This window comes from Stegostoma tigrinum, chromosome 1, assembly GCF_030684315.1.
Source record: "Stegostoma tigrinum isolate sSteTig4 chromosome 1, sSteTig4.hap1, whole genome shotgun sequence".
Lineage (NCBI taxonomy): Eukaryota > Metazoa > Chordata > Chondrichthyes > Orectolobiformes > Stegostomatidae > Stegostoma > Stegostoma tigrinum.
Genome location: NC_081354.1, coordinates 63,703,705 through 63,728,371, shown reverse-complemented (window position 1 = coordinate 63,728,371; position 24,667 = coordinate 63,703,705). Strand labels below are relative to the sequence as shown.

Here is a 24,667-nt window from a genome sequence, read left to right as displayed (position 1 = left end):
TACGGATTGACAGTTAACTGTTAGGGGTGTTTAAATTTTAAACCTAGCAGGTTTGCTCTGATTAGTCATGACATTACCCAGAAAATGAACCAGAGAATGGCTGTCACCTGTTTTATTGAATTGCAACAAATGCATTGTGTGTATATGTTCTTTCTGTCTGGAAAGAATAGAGTCCTGTGTACAAACATAAGTTGCTTCCAGTACACGGAAGTGATATGCTACTGCATGTTAGCAGTGTGCAACAACTAACTTCAGTTATTGTTCAAACTTTACACTTCCAAATGTGATGGCAAGTATATAGGAGGACTTGTAGAGCATATCATACAGCATATCTCTTCAGCTGTTTACAATAGGCAAGGTACTGACCATACTCAACTTGCAAAATTTTCACCACAGTATCCAACATTAGACGGGATTCTGTAATTGGATAACACTTATAGAATAATCCTGAATGTGTGAAGAATTATGCTGAAAGCCAGTTTATAATCAATAATTGGACATGCAGTGTAGCACACTTGCACATTTGAGTCAATCTACTGTTTAAATTTTAAACAAAGTATGACAGTTAACTATCATCAGCATTAATGCATGCATTCTCCATAACAACAGCTCTACTAAACAAAGTCCAGTTGCCAGCCAATCAGGACTCTTCTCTTATGCAGCATGAATATTAATTTTCCCCTTGAATTTGCATTCTTGCGAAATGATCTGATGAATGCAAAGCAAAAAGGTTTGACAAAATTTGTCTTTATTTATCAATACCTTTTGTTGAGTGGATCTTCTGCAGCATTGTATTTGTTAAATTTGAGGAAGAGATACATTTTCTTTTGGCTGTGATATTTATAATAGGAACTGAAAATATGTCATTAAAAAGTCCCATCAAGCCTGGTTATTCAATCAGATCATGGCTGATCCTCTGTTCCACTGCGATCTGCCCTAACCATTGACCGTGTTGTTGATCAAATATCTGTCTAACACAACCTTGAATAAATTGAATGATTCCACCTCCACTGCTCTCTGAGGTAAAGAATTTATGATTTTCTGAGAGAAGAAATTCCTCCTAATGTTTGTCTTTAATTGGACAACTCTATAGTTTTAAACTGTGCTCCCTCATTCCAGATTCCTCGACAAGGAAGTATTTCTCACCATTTGCCCTATCTTGCCTCTTTGGTATCTTATGTGCTTTGGTAAGATTGTTCAGAAATAAAGGGCTGGATTTTAAGTTCTCATCATAGTGGGCAGGGTGATTACAGTGGGAATCAGAAGTACATGGGAAACTCAGAAGTACAGTGTATCTTCTAGTGGCTTTAACTGAACAGTACATTACCATATTATTTCCAATTTGCAAGTGTGGTGATTGCACACACACATTGATTTCAACACCAGTATTTAAAAGAACATCCTAGAAGTTAGATTTGATGGATTCTGGAGTTGGGAACAGAACAGACTTAATTGGCAGAATAAAATGCACATACATCATTCTTTCAGCTATCACCATGACGTCCAGGAGCAGGGACAGGCCAAGAGCCACCATTGGCTGGAATGCATGGCTTTTTACTGCATCCAGCAGTTCCGTCTGCTGGGTCCTTTGTGGGGCCATCATCTAGAGAAGGGTAAGAGTGGAATGAGGAGGTTTCAGATGAGTTTGGTACAAAGAAAGGAGGCCATTTAGGGGGTTGTGTAGGGCAGTATGCTGCAACAGAAATCTGGATATTAGGTTAGGAAGCAGCATGAGGTGACGAGGGAGAAGGAAGCTGGAAAAGGAGAAAAGGTAGCAAGAGGTGTAAGGAGAAGGAAGCTGCAAGAGGGCTGCAGGCTAACGGAGGGAAGTAGCCAAAGAGAATGTACAGTTTTAAATGTGTCAAGAAAGGAATACTCCGCTAACCAGGATCCAAGAAAACTTAAAATCACTGAGGTAAAAAATTTCTTGCAAATGAATGTGGAAAGTCTAATTTAGGGCCACACAGGTTCAGGAACTTGGAAAAATGCCATAGACCTCTCTGTAATAAGCACTCTCAATTGTTAACTCCAAATCCGAGATTTAGATTGGAGATGTAGTAAATAGGGTTGTAACTGGCTGCTTCAAATGTTCCAGATTTGTGCATGTGTGGTGGACATGGATTAGGATTGTCTTCACTAGTCTGTGGAGCTGTCTTTAAGGTGATTGCTTTCTCAATCTAAAAGTGTCTGTCAGTGATTTTGGAAAAAAAAACTTACATTAATTGGCTGGCCAACAGAAGACAGCGAGTGGTAGTAGAAGGAAAATATTCTGCCTGGAAGTCAGTGGTGAGTGGGGTTCCACAGGGCTCTGTCCTTGGGCCTCTACTGTTTGTAATTTTTATTAATGACTTGGACGAGGGAATTGAAGGATGGGTCAGCAAGTTTGCAGACGACACAAAGGTCGGAGGTGTCGTTGACAGTGTAGAGGGCTGTTGTAGGCTGCAGCGGGACATTGACAGGATGCAGAGATGGGCTGAGAGGTGGCAGATGGAGTTCAACCTGGATAAATGCGAGGTGATGCATTTTGGAAGGTCGAATTTGAAAACTGAGTACAGGATTAAGGATAGGATTCTTGGCAGCGTGGAGGAACAGAGGGATCTTGGTGTGCAGATACATAGATCCCTTAAAATGGCCACCCAAGTGGACAGGGTTGTTAAGAAAGCATATGGTGTTTTTGCTTTCATTAACAGGGGGATTGAGTTTAAGAGTCGTGAGATCTTGTTGCAGCTCTATAAAACTTTGGTTAGACCGCACTTGGAATACTGCGTCCAGTTCTGGGCGCCCTATTATAGGAAAGATGTGGATGCTTTGGAGAGGGTTCAGAGGAGGTTTACCAGGATGCTGCCTGGACTGGAGGGCTTATCTTATGAAGAGAGGTTGACTGAGCTCGGTCTCTTTTCATTGGAGAAAAGGAGGAGGAGAGGGGACCTAATTGAGGTATACAAGATAATGAGAGGCATAGATAGAGTCGATAGCCAGAGACTATTTCCCAGGGCAGAAATGGCTAGCACGAGGGGTCATAGTTTTAAGCTGGTTGGAGGAAAGTATAGAGGGGATGTCAGAGGCAGGTTCTTTACGCAGAGAGTTGTGAGAGCATGGAATGCGTTGCCAGCAGCAGTTGTGGAAGCAAGGTCATTGGGGTCATTTAAGAGACTGCTGGACATGCATATGGTCACAGAAATTTGAGGGTGCATCCATGAGGATCAATGGTCGGCACAACATTGTGGGCTGAAGGGCCTGTTCTGTGCTGTACTGTTCTATGTTCTATGTTCTAACAATTTTTGCCTGTTGTTTTGTACCAACATTTTTTAAAAATGGTATGCAGGAAATTACTGTTTCTCTTGTGTCTGTAGATTTAAGTTTAATGGAGGATAAACAGTTATTGGCAATATCGATGAAGTGTTCTAATTCTGCCTTTATAAAAAGGGGTTTATTGTTCCTCAGCTTGTTCTGTTTACAATAGCGTATATGTTTCTACTTGCTTCAAAGTTTTGGTTTAATTTTATCAGTTGTTTCTGGAAGAATTTGTGGACACTGTCACCAATGAAAGAAGTGCCAGCTAACAATCCATTTTTTCCTAAATGCTCACAGTTATGTGGAATGCTTGACTACACTGCAAAATGTGACCCTGCTGAGATTAAAGCTGTACACATTTCAACAGTTGATGCTTTCCAAGGAGCAGAGAAGGAAGTTATTATATTGTCCTGTGTGAGGACTCGTCATGTTGGGTTCATAGACTCGGAGAAGCGCATGAATGTCGCACTTACCAGAGGGAAAAGACACCTGCTGATAGTAGGCAATCTGACTTGTCTAAGAAACAATAGATTGTGGAAAAGAGTTATTCATCACTGTGAAGGTAAAATATCTCAGAACAATGAGTACGTGAAATTAAGAAACAAAATTTGTACTCTGCACTTGAAGCTTTACTCAATTCGCTCTAATGTGTAGCTGAGAACTTTTCCTTATGTTTTAAAACTGCGAAAGTATGCTGATATAGTGTCCCATTTGGCAGTATCGTATTAAACTATATACCTTAATTTCTGATACTTGGAGTAACCTAACGATATTATTGAAATTTTAGGATCTGCTTGACTTTTGTACTTTTTTCTCGTATATTGATTTCCGTTACAATAGTTAATAAAATATTTATTGACTAAGGTCTCATTAAAGAAAAGCTGTCCCAATGCAACAGTGTAAGGATCAGTTATTCTTCAATTGTAATGTTAAATCAAATCAAAATTTCCAGGCAGAAGTATTGTGTGACAATTATTTGTTTTAAATCCGTGTAACGTAAAATTTATTTGGGGATTGAACTGCTCCTCATGTTCTTGATAGAATCACATCGTTGAGCTTTTCCCCACAGGCTCTTTAGTGGCATAGAGTGTGGAAAAGATTTGTTTTTAATCAGATGTTAAGAAATATGTCTGTACAAATGATGTGATATTTCTTCAAAGAAAATATCTGTGATAATGTCTTACAGTTGAGTAAAATTGGGATATTGTTTTGATTGAAGAACATGTACAATATTTTCAAAGATGAAAATCCACCTGACCAGTGTAGGCAGGTAATTGACATTAATGAAATACATGTTTGTCCGCAGTGAGAGAAAACGGCTTGAAACATGCGTACCAGTGTGAACCAGAACTCGACCAGATCATAAAATGTTATAATGAACAGATGGTGGCAGACAAGGAACAGAAAAATCTGAAGTCCAGAAGCAAGCCAATTCTTCCTGAAGAGGGCAACAAAGTAAGGATATTAATATTCTATCGTTATTTCTTTCAGTTAAGCTCCTTGTTGTCATTTTGTCACAGTGGTGGATTGAGTGAGGGTTTGTTAATGATGAGGGATGTGAGTGGTGACAACTGAAGGGTTTGACAGCCTTCGCCACAAATCTCAGATAACGAATTCAAATCTCTTAACCAGTTCACCTTGGCTCCCACCCTCCTCTACGGCTACTTTTAAGGGAGGTCAGGCCATCTCTATTTCACTTCTCCAGAACAAAACTTCGATGAACAGGACCCCTGGGTCCCCTGATTCAGGAATTTGCCAAACTTAAGCTTCCTCCTTCACTGGCAGAAATCCAGTCATTTTAAATGTTTCTAGGACAGTGCACTGTCTGCATTATCATAAGCCAGTAATGTCACAAATCAGCTTAAAATCTGTGCAATAATTTTCAGATAAAGTGTGCATTTGCATGGAGCCTTAATTTGCAATTTTGGATGCATGCTGAAATATCTCCCTCCAGCAGCTCCTAAGCCTTTACTCCTATCTAACCTCATGTTGTGCATGCCCTGGGAGTGTTTGATGGGGACTGTTTCTAATGCTATGCTGTAGAACGTTGATGTAAACTGAGGAGTTATGTCTCATTCCCCAACATTGCCAAAAATATGTATTTTTGGAAACCCTTGAGTGTTTCTTGATTCTGTTAAATGTTTGAGACTCTGGTGTTTGTTAAAATGTTAATATTTATGTCACTTTATTTTTGTAAAGTAAAATGTTAACGTTGGAGGTAGTATTAAAAGTTTTAAGTTAACGCTGTGTATCCCGGGGGTGCTTGTCTTTTGCTATGTAGTCGTATATGTGTACAGTAATATTAAGCAATATACATAAAGGCATTATATTCAATGATCTTTCCCTTTTATAATGTTTAATTCTGTGAAGGATGCTTTTACTCTGAGAAAATTTCTGTATACAGCTGTGTTCATTACTTGCTTGCCAGATTCCAAACTACATTACTGGAACATCACATACATTTAATTAATCAGAAGGTACAAGATTTATGGTTCTTACGCAAGTATTTAAACTTAAACAGTGAGAAAATATTAAATTCATGTAGCTTCAAGATGGATCAGGAGACAAGTGAACTTGAAAAAAGTCTTGATTGAACATTTCATTTTGAAGTCACATACCTTGACTGTAATAGTTCATTATTATACACTGGATCCTAACACAGTTGTGGTTTTCTTTTAATCATTAGCCTTATGTCTGCCCCTTAAGCTAAAACTTATGGTACAACATATTTCTGTTCTATTCAAACTGGGCTGAGTTTCCTCATTCATTTTAAATCTGTAGCAGATCTGTAACACTTCCCTCCACCTCCAAAACAATACCAAACTCCAGCTCTTCCTGTCTTAGCAAAAATCCTAATCCATGCCAGAGTCTTGTAGAAGGGTTATTCCCGAAACAGCTTGGCTTGCTGTGTTCTTCCAGCCCCCTGTTTGTCTACCTTTTATCATTAGAAAACTCAGTTTCACAAGAGTTTCTCTTGCCAGCGTCAACCCTCCACAAGCTTCAAATACTTCAAAACACAATGTCCTCTAGTCCTATGATCATTGTATCCAACATGTTTTTTGACTTCTCACACTCTGAGAATTCTCACACTAGCACACAGATGTAGCAGGAAGGCTGGAATGTTGGAAGAATGGAATGTAGGCCCTTATTTCAGAGGGGTTGAGTATTAGAGTAAGGGAAAGTCTTACTGCAGATAACAAGGTTTAGAGCTCGATAAACACAGCAGGCCAAGCAGCATCAGAGGAGCAGGAAGGCTGACGTTTCGGGCCTAAACCCTTCTTCATTTTTTTTTGAAGAAGGGTCTAGGCCCGAAATGTCAGCCTTCCTCTTCCTCTGATGCTGCTTGGTCTGCTGTGTTCATCCAGCTCTACACTTTTTTAATCTCAGAATCTGCAGCATCTGCATTTCCTACTATCTCTGAAAGTCTTACTGCAATTGTTTAAGGTTCTGTGGAGACCACATCTGGAATAGTGAGAGTAGGTTTGGTCCCATTATTTTAGGGAAAGATATAATTTCATCGGAGGTGGTTCAGAGAAGGTTTACTAGGTTGACTCCTGGTCTGGATGGATTGTCTGATGAGCAAAGATTAAACATTGTGTCTGTTTAATGCTGAGATAGAGTTTTGAACAGTAGTGGAATCAAGTGTTACTGGGGGAAGGGGCAGGAAAGCGGATATGCGGAATGTTGGATCAGACGTAATCCTATTGAATGGCAGAGCAGTGGCACACTGCTGTTCCAATTCTTATGGTCATAGAATCATACAGCATGGAAACAGACCCTCAGTCCAACTAGCCCATGCCAAACAAATTAAACTAGTCCCACCTGCCAACTCCTGGCCCATATCCCTCCAAACATTTTCTTTAAATTGTTATCTTATCGTAGTCCTCAAATTCCTCCTTTTCTTCACTTCACTTCCCTCAATGATCGCCTACCGATTATGTGTCCCCAGATGAACCCTCTACACCTCTTCCATTCTTTGCCTCTCAAAATCATTCTTTCAGTTTTTGAAACTTTTCCTAAATCTCTCACATACCACTGGTCATTTATCTTGATCATGGTTAATTGTGTTCAGTACTGTGTTTGAAGGGGAGAAATGTAAAATATGTACCAAGATTTGATTAAGGGTGACTTTGACGTAATGAGACAGAAATTGTCCACAATAAATTGGATAAATCTGTAGCAGTGTAAAACAGCTAAAAATCAATGGGAAGGGTTCAAAACATTTCAAACAAAATTAGTTTAATACTGTTTGGAGAGAAGAGCCCTCTTTATCTGTAAAGGTTGCCAAGGGCAACAAATAACTTGGGACAGACAAGTGGAGTCAATACCTTAATATAAGGTAATGGAAATCCTGTTACAAATGGGTAAAGAGGGGTGAATTGACACCTTTTTTAAACCCTATCATAGTCACTACCAAGGTTTTACTTCTTTTTAGCATATTGATACATTAAAACTTGGTCACAGGATCAGAGTTAAGGAGCTAATTGCCAGATTTCTTAAGTGAAAGAAAGAGGAATTTTATTACCCTGAGAATATTAGTATAACACCACATCAAACATGCACAAAAATAGGCATGAAGCTTAGGAAGGTGAGAGTAGCTAGTACATCAAGGAAGATCTTAGGCAGTTTAAGAAGTTCTTTGAGTCTTTTAAGTTAGTTTAAAATGATCATGGAGTCTTTGAGTTATTTCAGTTGAGCCTAAAGCCACGACTGTTCATTCCACATCTTGTTTCTTAAGGAGGAGCAAAATTTGTAAAATTTGAGTTCTCCGTGAATGGATGTTTTTCTGATTTGTTTTATCACTGGTACTGACTTCCTGAAATGATGATAAGGCAAAAGGGACAGTGAAAGAGAGCATCTTCAGTGTTCTCAATCCATTTTTTCTTTCTTTCCTGCTACAGGTCTGCCAGACAGCTTCAAAATTTTAGTTGCTTTGTGTAGTCTTAAGCCTGGTGTGTTGTCTTTTCAAGCTGGAGAGTTGCAGGCAACCTTTATGTCTAACTTATCGTATAAATGTAAATTAAAGAAGGAAATACAATTCTTCACCTGATTCAATGGCTGGTTTCAATGTTTTTAGATAAAATGGTACATTCAGTTCAAATGATTTTGTTATTCCTGAATTTGCCTCAACCTGTCATCAGGTTATTGCAGAGGCAATCTTAGATCCATATGTTTTAAAACGATCTTAGTCCTTGAAGGTCCCAGGTATACAAATCAGATTATGGAAGTTGAAAATTGGTTGTTGATGTTTTCCACTAGTGTGTCAACACCTTGAAAATTTGCATCTGATCAGAGAAACCCAATGTAGATTTGTAAAGGGTAGGTCATGTCTGACAAATACAATTGAAATTTATTGAAGAGTTGGGGATTAGAGAGATATGTATGACTTATTTATGTCAACTTGCGGAAGGCTTTTGAATTAGTTCCTCCTAAAAGATTGCGAGCTGAACTTGGAACTCTATTGAATTGCAAGTAAGTTTTTGGTTGGGAAATTAGCTGAGCAGCAAGAGGCAGAGAGTCGAGATAATGTCATGTCAGAGCATTGCATTTTCAGGAGGGTATTCCACGAGTTTGACATACCAGTGAAGGAGTAGCAATGTACTTCCAAGTAAAGGTATTTGAGATTTGAGTAATTATTTCCTGCTGGTTGTGTTGCATATAAATTAAGAATAGGATGGCCATCTGCCACCTAAAGATCCTGCCTCATTCAATAACCTTTCCCTCCAAGGCTTATCAAAAACCTATCCTCCTCCACCTTAAAAATAAATTCAGAAATTCTGCTTCTACCATCTCTTGAGGCAGAGAGTTCCAAAGACTCGTGATGCTCTGAGAAAAAATGTCTTAGCTCAGCCATAAATATTATGATCCCTTACTTGGAAATAGTGACCCCTACTTTTAGATTTTCCAACCAAAGGAAACATTCTTTTCATGTGCACCTTGTCAAGACCCCTCAGGATCTTTACATGTTTCAATTAAGTCAGCTCTTATTCTTCTAAACACCAGTGGATATGAGCCTAGCCTGTCCAGCCTTCCCTCAGATCCTCTTTCCAGGTACACAGTGCAGTCCATCAGACAAGCCAACCTTCCATCCACTGACTCTACCTATACTTCCTGCTGTCTCGGAAAGGCAGCAACATAACCAAATACCTCTCCCATCCTGGTTATAATGTCTTCCAACCTGTTCCGTCAGGCAGAAGATACAAAAGCTTAAACTCGTGTTCCAACAGGTTAAAGAACAGCTTCGTCCCCACTGTTGTGAGGCTTCTGAAAGCACCGCTCAAATTTCAAATTTAATGTTGACGTCATTCTTTGTGCACCTTCTCTGCAGCCATAACATTGTATTCCTTGCTGTGCTCTATTACCCTAATGCACTTTGTATGGTATGATCTGCCTGTACTGTACACAGAACAAAATTTTTTCACTGTACTTAAGTACATGTGACAATAATAAATCAAATCAAATAAAAGCAAGATACTAATCTAGCAAATATTCTCTGAACTGCTTAAAACACAGTTGCATGTTTCCTTAATTAAGGAGACCAATATTGTACACAGTATTCCAGTTTTACATTAGGGCATGGGTAAAACCACATCTGAAGGCGTTCCCATGTGTCTGCTCCCCTTTTCATTCAGAGTGGCTGCGGTCACAGGTTTGAAAGGTGCTCTTGAAGGAGCCTTGACCAGGTGTTGCGTTACGTCTGGTGGATGGTGTTGCTTACCACTATGTGCCGGTGGTGGGGGACACAGTGTTGAAGATGGTGAATGGTATGCTGATCAAATTGGCTACTTTGTCATGGTTAGCATCAAGCTTCTTGATGTTGTCAGATTGGCATTCAGCAAATAAATAGTATTCAACCAAATTCCTGCCTTGTAGGTTGTAGTCAGGCTCTGGGGAGTCAGCAATGGAGTTACTCACTGCTGGATTCCCAGTTTCTGACTTCTAGTGCTATACTTATATGAATGTGTTTACCAAGAGTAAGCCCATTAGCTTTTTGAGCCTGCTGCGCCATTTAATTAGATCATGGCGCATCTAATTTTAACATTTCCATGTATCCCTAATATTTTTCAACCTCTTGGTAATCAAGAATGTATCTATCCATGCCTTCTTCCAGTTGGTTTTTCAGTCAGTGTTGATGGTAGGGAATTCATCAATTGTAATGCCATTGTGCGCTAAGGGGAAATAGCTACATTTCTTCTTGTTGAACATAATCATTGCCTGGCACTTAATTGGCACAAATGACATTTGCTGCTTATGAACCAAAGCTACTTATGTCGTCTAGGTATTGTTGCTCGTAAGCGTGATCTGTTTCAGAATCTGATATATTGTAATTCGGTAAACATCCACACTTCTGACCATATGACGAAGAGATGCTCATTAATTAAAGATCTGAAAATGGTGATAACATGTCTGAACAGGTTAATTAATAATATCCTGCACCAAGGAACTGAGACTTTTATGGCATAGTGATCATGACCCTACCTCTGAGCCAGAAGATCTGGGTTCAAAGATGTGTATTAACATGTTTGAACAGTTTGATTAAGGAAAAAACACGAGGAGCTCCTACAGTGATGTACTTGGGCTCAGTTTACAGCCTAGAACAATTACAACCATCTTCCATTGTAATAGTTGTGACCCCAAAAGTGCTGAGAGTGTTCCTTGATTCCCAATTATTTTAGCTTTGCTTGGCTCCTGTGATTCCACATTGAGTGAAAGTGTTGTCTAGATGACCCGATGATGTCAAATAGTGAAAAGCTAGATACAGCGTAGGTCCAAAGAGACTCAAGCATCTGCACACATAGGTCATTAAAATGTCAGGAGCAGGTGTAGAAAATAATCAAAACTTCATAGAATGTTGACCTCTACATCTAGAGAGCAAAAATACAAAGGGTTGATGTTATGCTTTAGGTGTGTAAATCCCTGGTTATAACACACTTGGAAACTATTTAATTCCGGGCACCATCCCTAATAAAAATTTTATTAGCTTTGAATAAGTGCAATATAGGTACATCAGAATGATACCTGGACACCAAGATTTAAATAAGGAGGAGATAGCAAACAGGGTTTCTATTCTGTGGAATTTAAGTGAAAGGATGATTTGATATACATTTTGGAAGTATCAAGGAAGGGTAAATGAAGAGAAACTATTTCTGTTGGTTGATTAATCTAGGTGTAGGAACTGTAGTCTTCAAAATTAGAGCCAGATCTTTCAGGAATTCAGTTAGAAATACTTCTGAATGCAACAGGTGGTAGAAGTTTGAAATTCTTTTCTATAGCAGTTGATTCTATTACCAGTTGTTAACCTTGAAACTGAGATTGAGTTTTCTTTTATCAGTTAAAGCTATTAACGGATATGGGACGAGATAGATGTAGAGATTTAGGGTGGCAGGTCAGTCTGATTTCACTGAATAGTGAAACAGGCTTGCAGGACTATTCTTATTCCAATGTTCCTACCTCCCTCCCAATTTCAAATGCCTTTTCAAATTCGTCATTATTATTCAAAACTTGGGTCCTAACCCACGAGGTTTGTTACCATGTTTCTTCTGCTTGGTGACTGCTTTCCTGCACTTTCATAAAGCCCAGAGTTGATTTACCTAATGTGAAGAATCCTATACAAATGGAAGTTGGTTATTTTTGCTCATGAAACAATGTCATAGCTCATAGAATCATAGAATCCCTACACTGTGGAATCAGGCCCTTCAGCCCGACAAGTCCACATTGACCCTCAAAACACCCACCCAAACCCATCACCCCCCGTAACCCACCTAACCTACACATCCCTGATCACTGTGGGCAATTTAGCATGGCCAATCCACCCTAACCTGCACATCTTCGGGATGTGGGAGGAAACTGGAGGATCCGAAGGAATCCCATGTAGACACGGGAGAACGTGCAAAATCCACACAGACTGTCGCCTGAGGGTGGAATTGAACATGGGTCCCTGGTGATGTGAGGTAGCAATGCAAAGCACTGTGTCACCGTGCTGCCCCTAAACTAACAGGTAAGTACCACATGTACTTGAAAGCTGCTGAATAGAAGAAACGTGATCAAGCTGCACCCCAGACAACAAGCTCTTTGATACATTTACTGACTCTGTTCTGTGTTGTAACTGGCCACTATTTAAATTGGATAATTGAATTCATTAAATATTCTTTTAGTTAACACTGGAGAAGGCAGTGAGACATTTGGGATTTGGTTTCCAGATAAAGCTGTAATTTCACAATATTCCTGGTAGTGGCACTGCAAGCTATCAAAAGTCAACGGGCTTCCATTCAGCTTTGTAATACAGGCATAGACACAAACTGAGTGTAGCAAGACATTTACTATGGTCCTATCTCAAAATGCATTGAGGGCATAAAAGAAAAATATAGATTTTAAAAATGTATCTCTGATTTTTTTTCTTAAGCAACATTTGAAGTGAAACCAAGGATTCAAGTATCACAGAAGTTGTTTAGAGTGCTGCATTTAGGGAAACAGAAAACAGGAACCTCTGAATGCCCAATGAAAAATGGCATAAGTAAGGTGCTATCTGAAATGGGCATGTGATCTCTGTGCATGATGATAAATACTTACTTTCTCTGCTGACAATAGAATTTCCAAAGATTTATCTCAAGTATAACATAAAATATGCAAGTAGTTCAAGAATTTGTCCATAACATGAAATGGCCCAGGGCATCAAAGTGCTAAAAAAAATCAAATTTGATACTGAGCTGCAATTTAAGGGCAGTTGATAAAGTCATAGAAAATTTATAATATAGAGGAGACCATTTGGCCCATTGTGTCCAAGCTGGTTGGTGAAGAACTACCCCATCCAATTCCATCTTTCTGCACTTGGTGCTCAGTCCTGCAAGTCATGGCTCTTCACATTGACACCCAAGTACTTCTTAAATGTGTTGACTATTTTTGCCTGTACCGACCTCTTAGTGGTACGGGAAATAATGTCAGTCCCTGTCACTATATTGTCCCCTATTCAACTACATTCCTTTTTACTCCCCTAACTTGGATGGCTTCCTGTACTCTGATACCATGTTCAGTTGCCCATCCATCCTGTAACCCTCACTGCTGTACAAACAAGCTGAGATGTGACAGTAGAGCAAACTTAAACATAATAAAAAGCAAATTGAGGACTTACATTAGCCTGAAGCAAAAATCACCACTTTCTAATAGAATGTAGTGTGTATGTTTCGTATTAGGGAAACTGAAACAGAAAATATGTATCTTTATGAAATATTTGTAATTGTGATTGTGATGGAAATTCAAGTAAGTGATGATAAATCTCACATAAATTTTCTTTTATTCTAAACTAGCCGTGTTCAATTCTCAAACAAACCTTTTATTTCAGTTGTTTTAAAAACTGAGACACTTATAAATTGATATCAAGCTCATTTTGATTGCTCAGGTAAATGAGAAGAAATTTCCCTCTTTCGTTGATTATTGCATTCAAAAATTACAATTTTGCAAACCATTATATTTTACCTTCTCAAAATTGGTAAATTAGGTTGACAAATCAAAGGGCTTTTCTAATAGTTTTCTTTTAATAACCTAATGGGAATGAAAACCTTAGTATACCAATTATCGTGTGATGTCTGCAAAAATATATTCAGTTGCAAGGGAAAGAAAATATATATTGGAGCCCTTTGTTCAGAAAAACAGTCATGATTTTGTAAAGAAGGCTAATTGTCAATAAAGACGGTATGAGTAAAATCTTCCTGTCTTATTCTCTGGTGCCATGGTGGGGCAATTTACGGTTTGCAGATTGGATTAATGCGGTTGCCAGTTGCACTTTATCAGACCAAATTAATTGAGAATGTATTTTCAGAGTTCCCAGCCAATTAGGGAGATGATAAGGCCTCTATTAAAGGAAGGGACCACAGCTTGTTGCAGAAAAGCTCAGCAGTATTTGGGTTTTTTGGGCTGCAGCACCCACAGGAATGGAGAGGACATGTGGGAAAGCTCTTGTCTCGACCTCTCACTTTTAGATTAGATTAGATTCCCTACAGTGTGGAAACAGGCCCTTCGGCCCAACAAGTCCACACCGCCCCTTGATGCAGCCCACCCAGACCCACCCCCCTATAACCTACACACCCCTGAACACTATGGACAATTTAGTATGGCCAATCCACCTAGCCTGCACATCTTTGGACTGTGGGAGGAAACCAGAGCACCTGGAGGAAACCCACGCAGACACGGGGAGAACGTGCAAACTCCACACAGACAGTCGCCGAGGCTGGAATCGAACCTGGGTCCCTGGCGCTGTGAGGCTGCGGTGCTAACCACTGGACAGTGGAAGTGGAGTTTTGGTCCCATGAATGCACAGATCATCATTCACATACCAGTTGATGCTGAGCCCCCTGAGGCACTGCTACTGAGGCAAGGTGAGAGGGTTGGTCCTGTGCAAAGATAGGTGGGTAGATCAGAAGAATGGGCAGAACATTTTAAAAAAAGAAAGTGATGACTAAATTAATGGGGAGGGAAAATTTAAAGAATATGAGAAAGCAAGTTGGAAAATATAAATATGTAGCAACAATTTTTACAGACTTTCTTAAAAGAAAAGAGTTAACGAAGTAAGCATTGGTCTTGTGGAGATTAAGTCTGGGGAAGTAATAATAGAATATAAGTAGACGGCAGATGAGTTAAACAGGTATTTTGCATTATTCTTCCCTACAGAGAACGCAAGCAATGTCCCAGAAATAACTGTAAACCTAGAAAAGAAAGGGAAAAAGGAACTCAAGAAAATTATAATCACCAAGGAAGTGTTATTGAGCAAATTGCTGGACCTGTTTGCTGCCAAGCCCCTTGGTCCTGATGGATTTCATTCATAAGAACTGAAAAGAATTTATTAATAAGATAGTTGATGCAGTGTTTTAAATTTTCCACAATCCCCTGGATTTTGAAAAGGTTCCTTTAGGTAGGAAAATAGTGAATATAGTTATTATTTCAAAAAGAAGGGAGAGAAAAATCAGGAAACCATAGACCAGTTAATTTAAGAGCTGTCCCTCTCATAGGCAAAACATTTGAAGCTATTACTAAAGACATTATAGCATGATGTTGAGAAATGTTCAAGGCAATCTGTCAGTCAGCATGGTCTTGTGAAAGGGAAATTATATTTAATCAATTTTTTTGAGATCTCTGAGGAAGTGACATCTTGCAGATAAAGGGATACCAGTGGATTTCCAGAGGGCATTTCATAACTTTCAACATCAAAGTTTATTGTAAAAGTGAAAGCATATCGTTTAGGGGGTAACATTGGCATTGTTAGAAGATTGTTTAGCTAGCTGGGAACACCATAGTAAGCCAAAGTGGATCATCTTCTGGCTGGCGTGATGTAATGGGTATTGTCCCACAGGAATCAGTCTTGATGCCTCAAAGAAATGGTTGTGAAATTTGCTGATGACATAAAGATAAGTAGGAAAAAAAGTTGTGAAGACATAGAGCAGGTTTTAAAGGGTCAACTGAGTGGGGGAAAAATTCCTTGCAAATAGGGTATAATGTGATAAAATGTGAAACTATTTCTTTCTACTTCCACAGATCTACAGTTGAAGTTATGAAAGAGCATTAGGAGACCACCCTGTAAAAATGCATTCCTCTAGTGTGCTAACAGGATTTTCACTTTCCTTGTGACAGACCATTTGCATAAGTATTAATAGTTCCCAAGTGCATTTCACACTTGTTGTAGGATTTGTGATGTAGGTTTAGTTTAACGGGAAATGGTCATTTCATGTGATGAGCCCTTAAGAAGGTTTCTGAAGGTTGGAGGGGAAAGGACAAAAAGCTAACAGGAGAAAATGAAGCCAAAGGACAGACAGAGTGAAAACACAAACCAAGTACTGTGAGCAAAGAATTCTTTTTGATGGTTGGTGCAGTAGACAAGGTTACAGGATTATCCCTTTTGATCTCTTCATCTCCATATGTCCAAAAGAGACAAGCTTTAGCCTGCCATTGGCCCTTACCATCACTAACTGTGCCAGGCTTATGTTACATGTTAACTGCAGGTGTTCTTGCAACAGATGACACAGCAGTCCATCTTGGTTGTTGCTGAACCAGATGTTGTAAAGCCTGTTCTCTAAGCTTGCTCCGGGTAGATGTGTCAGGAACTGCAGGCATCGTTGACACTTTGGTAGTTATAGCTATTCAGAATCAGTTGGTTGTCAGTAAACAAGGAATGTCTTCTTCCACACTACCATGCTTCAAGCATGGCAATTATGGACAGAGGTCTAATATACAGATATCTATTCAGTTTTTCACTCCATCTAGTTTTGTGCTGTACTGACATACAACTGAGGTGAACAGTTAGCCATTGTCATTTTCTCTAATCTATCTTTGGAATTTTCTAACCCATCCTTCAACTTACACTGCTCATATTTACAGTTATTTCAAATATATTAGAAGAAATGTTAAGTGCATTTTTACTTAAGTGAAATGTATTAGATTCTTGCATTAATGAATTTTTAAGCAGTTTATTTAAAGAGGTATTTGTCTTTAAAATTTATGTATTACCAGATCTTTCATTCACTGTGGCAACCGGTGATGATATACTGCAGATGCTAGTAATAATGCTGACATTTATTTAATCAATCCTGCCCTCTACTGTAGTATTGACCTTTTCTTTAAGATCTTTCTGCCCACCCACCACTTCCCCTACACATGTACTTGTCTAAAACCTGGCACATTAATAATGATCACTAGTGCTAGTCAGAAATTACTGAACTGCAATTTTAGAGGGAGTTTTGCTTGAATCGATCCACAGGGAATGGCTTGTTTGGAAGCTTGGACACTTCAGGATTCACTGAGTGCCTTGCATGATTGGAGAAATGGGAGTTTGAGTAATAATGGGGGAGGGGAATCTCTGTGTTGAGAGGCAGGATCAAAAACCTGACAAGGGTGGGCAGAGGCCAGTGGCCTCATGACAGTGAGATGGGATGAGTGTATTGGAGAATCAGACTCCTTGAGGGCAGGGAGAGAGGGGCTGAGATTCAGTGGTGGGTAATTGCCCATCATGGAGGCTTCTCAGTCGATATCTTCATCCGAGAGGGAGACATGAGTTCACCTACTCCTCATCTCTGTGAAGCTGTCAAATTCCCTTCAACTGTATAAACTTGACCAACCAGCGTTCCAGTGTTAAAATCTAAGACGTAAACTCTTAATCTACTTAAGACATTTAAGATTCCAGCCTATCCTTGGAAAGAATTGTCTATCTGCTCAACGTCCAGTCTGAGCTAAAACTGAAACTTGAAGGGTTTGTTAGGAAATAGATTCTTCAGACTTGAAATCAAACCAAACTACCTGTTTCTCTTAATTAAAAATTCAGCCTTTTAATTCTGTTTTTCTCACCACAGATGCAGTCTGGCCTGCTAAATATTTACAGCATTTTCTGTTTGTATATTAATGCATTGTTATTTGACATTTTGTTTGGAAACTGGTAATTACAATGGAACGTGCCTTTTGTAGTAAAATAAAAACAAAGTGAAACTTTAAAATCTGCAGTTAACTTTAACTGAAAGCATTTATGAGAGGTGAGGGATTAGTCCAGACTTAAAACTCATTGTGACAACCACTAATTGAAATGTAATACTTATTAATTTACTACATCTTTTCAATGTAACATCTATTCTGTTCACTTTGCAGGTTGTTAATACCACCGAACAGGCTGAAGGAGATAAAATGTCTGATGTACAAGATTGCACAGATTATTGAAACAGATAGACTACTTCAAGGTGACTCAAATGATAACATTTATTCTAGCACTATTTACATGCAATCACTCCTTTTCGAGTAAAGATCTTTGAATGGTGTCAGCTCCATCACACGTATTGGTATGGAAACTGATTTGCCCCTGAAGTCAGCACGAAATAAACACGTACACCATCTGCTCAAATGGTGCCTTCAATGCAGCAAGAGGCCACTCAGCCTGTCAAAACCCTGTCCATTTGGAAGAAATCAATTATTCCCATTCCCAACTCTTTGTATCCCTGCACCTTCATTTCCCAGGAGTGTTCATCTACTTTTCTTTTGAACTCATTCTTGATCTCCGCTTGTATGACCTTCATAGGCAGCAACTTAGAAATACACCTGACAATAAATAAATATGGTTACGTTGAGTGTGTAATTTGTGCAATTAGTTTCCCAGTATACCTTCACCTATCATTACTCTTTCTCCTTTCTTCAATTCTTCTCACACCATTTCAGTCCTCGCACACAGTGACGTCTTTACTACTCCATTTCTGTTTTGCCTTTCATTTCCATCAATTTGCCCACGTACCACACACATTGTCCATATCCCACAAGCATCAACCTAAATGAATCTGTTGACAAATGGATGGGAACGGGTGCCTGTTCCCAGAAATGATTGCTGAGGTTGCATCACTCTATACTGTAAGTGAGAACTGTCTCACAAGAGTCATCTTCATGTTTAATAAAAAAAACTAAATGACTGTATTGATTAAATATGGTATTACATGTTTTAATAGTGGAAAACAAGGACAAGATGTCAACATCAAAAACATTGAACAGAATGACAACAGCAAGACTGCACTAAGGCAGTACAAGTAAATTCATCTAAAAAGTAAATATAACTGGAGTTTGAAAAATCAAACAGAATTTAATGTTGAGGATTATGGATAACTTCTTGCCTCCTCTCCCGTTATAAACAACAACACAAAATGTGGATCAGTCTGACGAGGAGTGGTTGGACACTTTTCCTGTCAAAAGGAAAGAATGATGTTATGGGTGTATTTAATTGTACTTTTGTAAATATAATGACATTTTTGTAAGTAGACTGTATCAAATAAGAATTAGACCTATATGTTGTCATTTGTCATTTATTTAACAATATCTGCATGTAAATACAAGGCTCCACTGAAAGGTTAGACATTTCTCTCAACTATAGTTCTGCGAAATTGATTTTTGATTTTTCTCTTATTTAATGTATATTTGGATTAACCTGCAAAGATAATTAATAATGGAAAGACTAAGGACTCGCAGGTCAACAAAAAACTCCTAGTTTTTCATATTGTGAACAAGTTACAGCTTATCATTCTATGGAAGACTCTTTCTGGAGATAAAATCAATTACTCTGCTTTGGAAACGAGTTTTAGAGGAGAAAGAATAAATACAAATCCACTGGTGTACTCTTGTATATATTTTTATTTTAAAATTAATCAATTGTAAATCTTTTGAATTACCAACTATGTCACAAGCTAGATGGAAAACCGATCCAACTGTAATAAACAGATCTGAGTGACCAACAGCCATCTGTTGAAGGGACCAGTGATAAAATAGCAGAACCACTTCTGAAGATTTATTTATTTTTGTGTAAGATAAAATCTTCAGATATATTGCTACTTAGGTATCTTACTACAGTGTACCCATAAGTACTTAATTATTTGTTGAAGTGGAAAGGAATCAATGTTCATATTATCTAAAATGTTCAAGAAAATTATTTAAACATGACAATAACTATAATCAATGTTATCGAAATATACCAATAGAAAATAAAATATTAAATGTTGATAAATTATCTGGATTGTGCAGAATACTTTGAGAAATAAAAATTGATGAAATATCTATTCCTGTTATCACTTCCAATTATTTGTTTTATTCCAAAGACACAAATAAAAATGTTCACTCGTTGTCAAGTTTTCTGAATGGTTATTCAACATTTATTGTTTTCATATATCTTTAGTTTTTCATTGGAACTTGTTTTTCTTTCTGAACAATCAAATGGTTATGGTTTGACACAGTGAGTACAAAGTTTGAATCAACCAAATCTAGGTGTGATGTATATTTTGTATGTCAAGTAAGGCACCTCTTATTTAGTTTGTGAAGTCTGACGTGCAAATTGCTGCTACATTACTTTTTAAGCCAAATTCCTGAGTGTTATTCAGAGAAATGTGAAGTCATGTTATTTTCTAAGGACAGGATTTGTAAGTGCAGATAAACCTAACTATTTGCATGCCCACCCTTTGCAAACTCGCTTATCAGCTTGATACGTACTGTGAACCTTTTTGCCCACTGTAACGCCAGTGATTTCCCATCTGCAGTTTTCCAGGAGTAAATATGCATACTCGGTCGTGAAAATCATCAGCTGTGACATTCTCTGGGCAGGCATCCTCATGAACAGCGGGGCTTTATTGAAATGTTCAAAGTATTCTGCTAAGTAAAACTATGTACCTTTTAAAAAGGAAACCACAAGCTTTAGTTATTAAGAAAATAGATATTTAAAAATCATTCGTCGTTTAATTGTTTGGTGAGGGATCTTTACCAGTTAGAAGTTTCAGGACAGAAGCATCTCCATTCTCCATAACAATAAATTCCATTTAATTCAAGCGCTTCACACTTGAATTGTAGTAATTGTTTTATTGACAAATACAGCCATCAACGAGTGTCTCATCCCACAGGCAGCAGCAGGATTAAATGACCAATTAATCTGTTTTTGGAGACATTGACTAATAAGCATACACAACTTTACTATTTTTCCTTGATGCTGTATCATGGCATCTTTTACATGCGTGTGAACAGATAAACAGGACCTTGATTTAACATCTTATTCAAAAGAATTCACTTCCAACACTACACCTCTCTGGACTGAGATGAAGTATTAGTTTTCTGTGACTACATTTCCTCCAATGGAGTTTAAACTTCAGACTCAGTTGCTGTGAAATTGAAATTTAGGTATTTTACAGAAATAATAAGTAAGTGCAATTTTCAATGTACATAACACATAATTAATAGATCTGTTATGACTCAGTGAATGAAAGTTTTTTTTTATTGGACTGTTTGTGATATTTAGTGTGTAGTATATATTAGTGCCACTAACCTACATTGACTGAATACATTATATTGTTTATTTTTCATAGATACACTAAAAATTAGTCCCACTTCCACAAAAATTGTGAAAGGAAAAGTACTGATGAATGGTACAGTTTTCAGCTTTATCCCAGAGCTGTTTACAACATCATGATGCACAGCACAATGTTGAATATTATGTAACAAGCTGAAGATCTTTCTGGTATTTACTGATCTTGAGAACAGAACAGGTGAAGATCATGGGATTTAAAGAAATATTGGGCAGTATCTGACAGTTTTTTTAAAACAGAACATCAGAACCATTTCCAGGTCGACAACCCTACCTTTAAGCTCACCTTCCAGGTGTACTTTGTGGCTGTCAATCAGTTAAGAAGATAATTCTGGACATTTGCAGAGTCAAAGTGGCTCTGAGGTACTTTTAAAAATGGTGGAAAAGACCCAAATCTGGAAGTCCTGGCCCTATTCAACAGATCTAATTTTAGCTGATGGGGGCGTTCAAACATCTCATTTTCATTGCAACAAGGGCTTTTTCCCACAATGTGGGCGCTATGAATTTATTCCATGAATAAATCTAGAACTTTTATTTAAACCTCTTACTCTAAAATTAATAATAAAAAACTGCCTACGTCTGCGAGACTTTAAAAAAGTTGTGGAATTTTCCCCAGCCCTTTAAAAAATAGAAGTAGCCTAACTGTGTCAGCCAGTTAGTAAACATTTGTTCTGGCAGTTGGAAAAGTTATTTATTGACATTTAGCCCAAAAGCTGTTACTATAAAAGCATAAATCATCCATAGCCAACTTCACAATTGACAATTGTGCCGCTGGTGGGAGGGAACAGGATGTAAATCCAGAAATTGATTGACAGATAAAGGGTATGATTAAAGGATGAGTGTTTGTGAATGCAAGTCTTTGTTTTAATAGGTATTAAGTTGAAGGGCTTTTAAAATTTTGAAGTCAAAATGTGATTTTTTTTATAGTGAAGGCTGAAACAGATATATTTTAAAAATTTATTTCATCCCAGCATGGCTGCTGCTGTCTGACCATGATAGATGCTGGGTGGGTTGACAGGGATTGGAAATGGGGTGGCATGAGTTGGCACTTAACTGGCATGGGGGCTATAAGGAGCCATGGGTATGAATGGCATGAGGTGACATGGAGAATATGGACATAGTAGCATATGTTAGCATGGGTAAGGAGTAGTTAGGGTGGGGAGTGAAGTGCAAATATTTAATACAAATTTCCATAGAACTTAGACTGGCCTTCCATACAGCCCACCTCCAACATGTGTCCGGCGACAGAGAAACCACCTCCATCCCTGCGCAAAATTCCTGTCATTTCAGGGAGCTTCTCCCAGGTCGAGGAGGTTGTAGGATGTTGGGAGAATTCTCGACTTGTGCCCCTCCCTGGCCGCAGGATAGCGATCTCGCCTTAACCAAGGCAAAATGTACGCAATCCATTCAAAACTCCACATTATGCAAGGGGTTGACCCGGGGTTTTCCATTTGAAATTCCGCAAATGCGATTAGCTACAGCTATGACAGACCAAATATGTCTCAAGTATTTTCAACTCGCTGAAATATACGCTTAACAGTTTTCAAATTATATTGCTGATCCATTCCCCAAATTTTCCACCACCACCACCCAACACCTCCACCCCACCACACACACACACACTTACACATCTATGCCTCATCATAGAGAGCTAAGAGGTAAAGGTGAAATGTATCAATAATTACAAGTTGAAAGAATGAGACTCCACGGTTGTTGACTTCCGTGCCAGAGAAATAGTCAGGGCTTGTCGCGCCCCAAAATATTTAAATTTACTCGAAGAAAGCTTTCAACTTCCCACCTTGATCGTGGTTTCATGCTAAGTCTGTCCATGATGCGCTCCCGACTGAAGCCCATGAAAGAGCTGGGTTTTCAGAGACCAATTTCCCAACTTGCCCTTCTAACTGCGCATGTGCGCTTGCTGGAGGTTGATCTATTGATTATTTAAGCTCTTACCGTCATTTGTTTCGGCTAAATCCACGGCCAGTAGTTTGTGCTCTCCACTGGGGGCTATTGTGGTGCAATGGTAGTGCCAGGATACCACCGCTCAAGTCCCACCTGCTCCAAAGGTATATCATAGCACATCTGAACAGATTGATTGGAAATGGTTTTACTGTGCCTCAGTCAAATAAAAAGTCAAAAGCTCAATTGTACTTTCACAAAACTGATATTGTTTTCAAAATGCACCAACAATTGCTAAATGGGGTGATGTAAGGATGGAGGTCTGTACTTTTGGCTTCTTTTGCGGTTTACTTCTCCACTTATGACTGGATTACATAAAAGACTCGAGACACATACCAGCCACGGAAATTCTGCCCGCAACTCTTGTCTATGCTTGGCCCCAGAAGCAGTCGTGAAAGGTTATAATATCTTGTACCATCTTAGACGATGATGTTAATGGTCAATCTTTCCCATCATTTCACTAGTTGAGTTAGAAATGTGAACAGCAGGTATAAAATTTAAATGTTGACAACAAACTTGTGTAGAGCAAAAACACTGGTTGCAGCGAGCGGTCTGTTTCTGTGGAAAACAAATGCTTCTCTGTGAATCATAATAAAATGTATTATTGTTACAACAGGGCTCGTTAATTGTAGCCTGGGTGGGCAGATGTTTCCATTCCAGACTGAATTTTCGGAGCCAGCGTACATTGCAATTTACTTGATGACCGTGTGTTTAATTGAATGACTTCCTTGTCATTCCAATAGGCGTCGCTTTATCTCCCTCGAAGGTTGTAAAATATGATCGCACTTGGCTGGACTTTAGCTCGGAACGCCAGTGCAGGGCGGAAAAAACAACTTCGCTGAAAATGTTCACATCCAAAATATGTCACACATATTAAAAAAAAATTGGGATGCAATTTGAGTCCGCATCATCTCTATCTGAAATTCTAGACTATGCCTGGGAACTGTTAAAATGTTTGCCCGGCCAATTAACCCTCTTAAATCCCTGTTAAAATATAAACTTCAGGCCACAGGCACTACATATTCACCAATAGCGTGTTTGCTCGCGAGTTTAGACGGTTCACGGTTAAAACTAAATTTGGACATCCCAAGGTTTTCTGTTGGAAGAAATTGTTCCAAACGTTCTGATTTTGGAACTCAAGACATCAGCTACTCGTGGTTCGCCCTAAAATCTCAATCAACAATCGATTCAGTCCTCGCGGCAACTAAAAAAAACCTAACACATCCTCATTCAAGTGTTTTTATCCGCTGTTTTTTTTCAGTTGCTAAGCCCACCTCACATATGCGCCCTGCTCTCTGCAGACTGCCCGTCTACACACTTGTAGTAAATATGAAAGATTCTAATCATATGACACATCACGTCCCAAGCTGAGCTGGGAATAAAGCCGGTAGATTTGGGATCATTGGCTCCAGACAACGGCTTCATCAGCCGGAAAGAAGTTTGCTGCCTTCCTTCAGCTTCTCAATCCCCTCTTTGTTTGCGAAACACGGCCAGCTCGAGTCACCCTGGCCATATGGTTCATTTGAGGGTCTCTCGTCCAAAAAATGCTGCAAACAAGATTCA

General features: G+C 38.7%; 1 protein-coding gene and 1 long non-coding RNA gene across 2 annotated transcripts in view; one reads left to right on the top strand and one right to left on the bottom strand.

The window, feature by feature from the left end:
- LOC125453606 (protein ZGRF1-like) overlaps nt 1-19,856 on the top strand; it is an 83,019-nt gene extending 63,163 nt beyond the window's left edge. Inside the window, exons 24-27 of the mRNA XM_048533375.2 lie at nt 3,592-3,856; nt 4,601-4,749; nt 17,917-18,005; nt 18,759-19,856. Of these exons, the coding sequence (XP_048389332.2) occupies nt 3,592-3,856; nt 4,601-4,749; nt 17,917-17,985 (483 nt within the window). The 3' untranslated portion in view covers nt 17,986-18,005; nt 18,759-19,856. The remainder of the gene's footprint in view (nt 1-3,591; nt 3,857-4,600; nt 4,750-17,916; nt 18,006-18,758) is intronic.
- Nucleotides 18,745-23,023, bottom strand: LOC125453612 (uncharacterized). The gene is made up of 3 exons (XR_007247790.2): nt 22,944-23,023; nt 20,284-20,460; nt 18,745-18,989 (listed from the first exon to the last, which is right to left on the bottom strand). It is a non-coding gene; the product is annotated as an uncharacterized LOC125453612 (long non-coding RNA).
- Between the last annotated feature and the right edge of the window lie 1,644 nt (nt 23,024-24,667).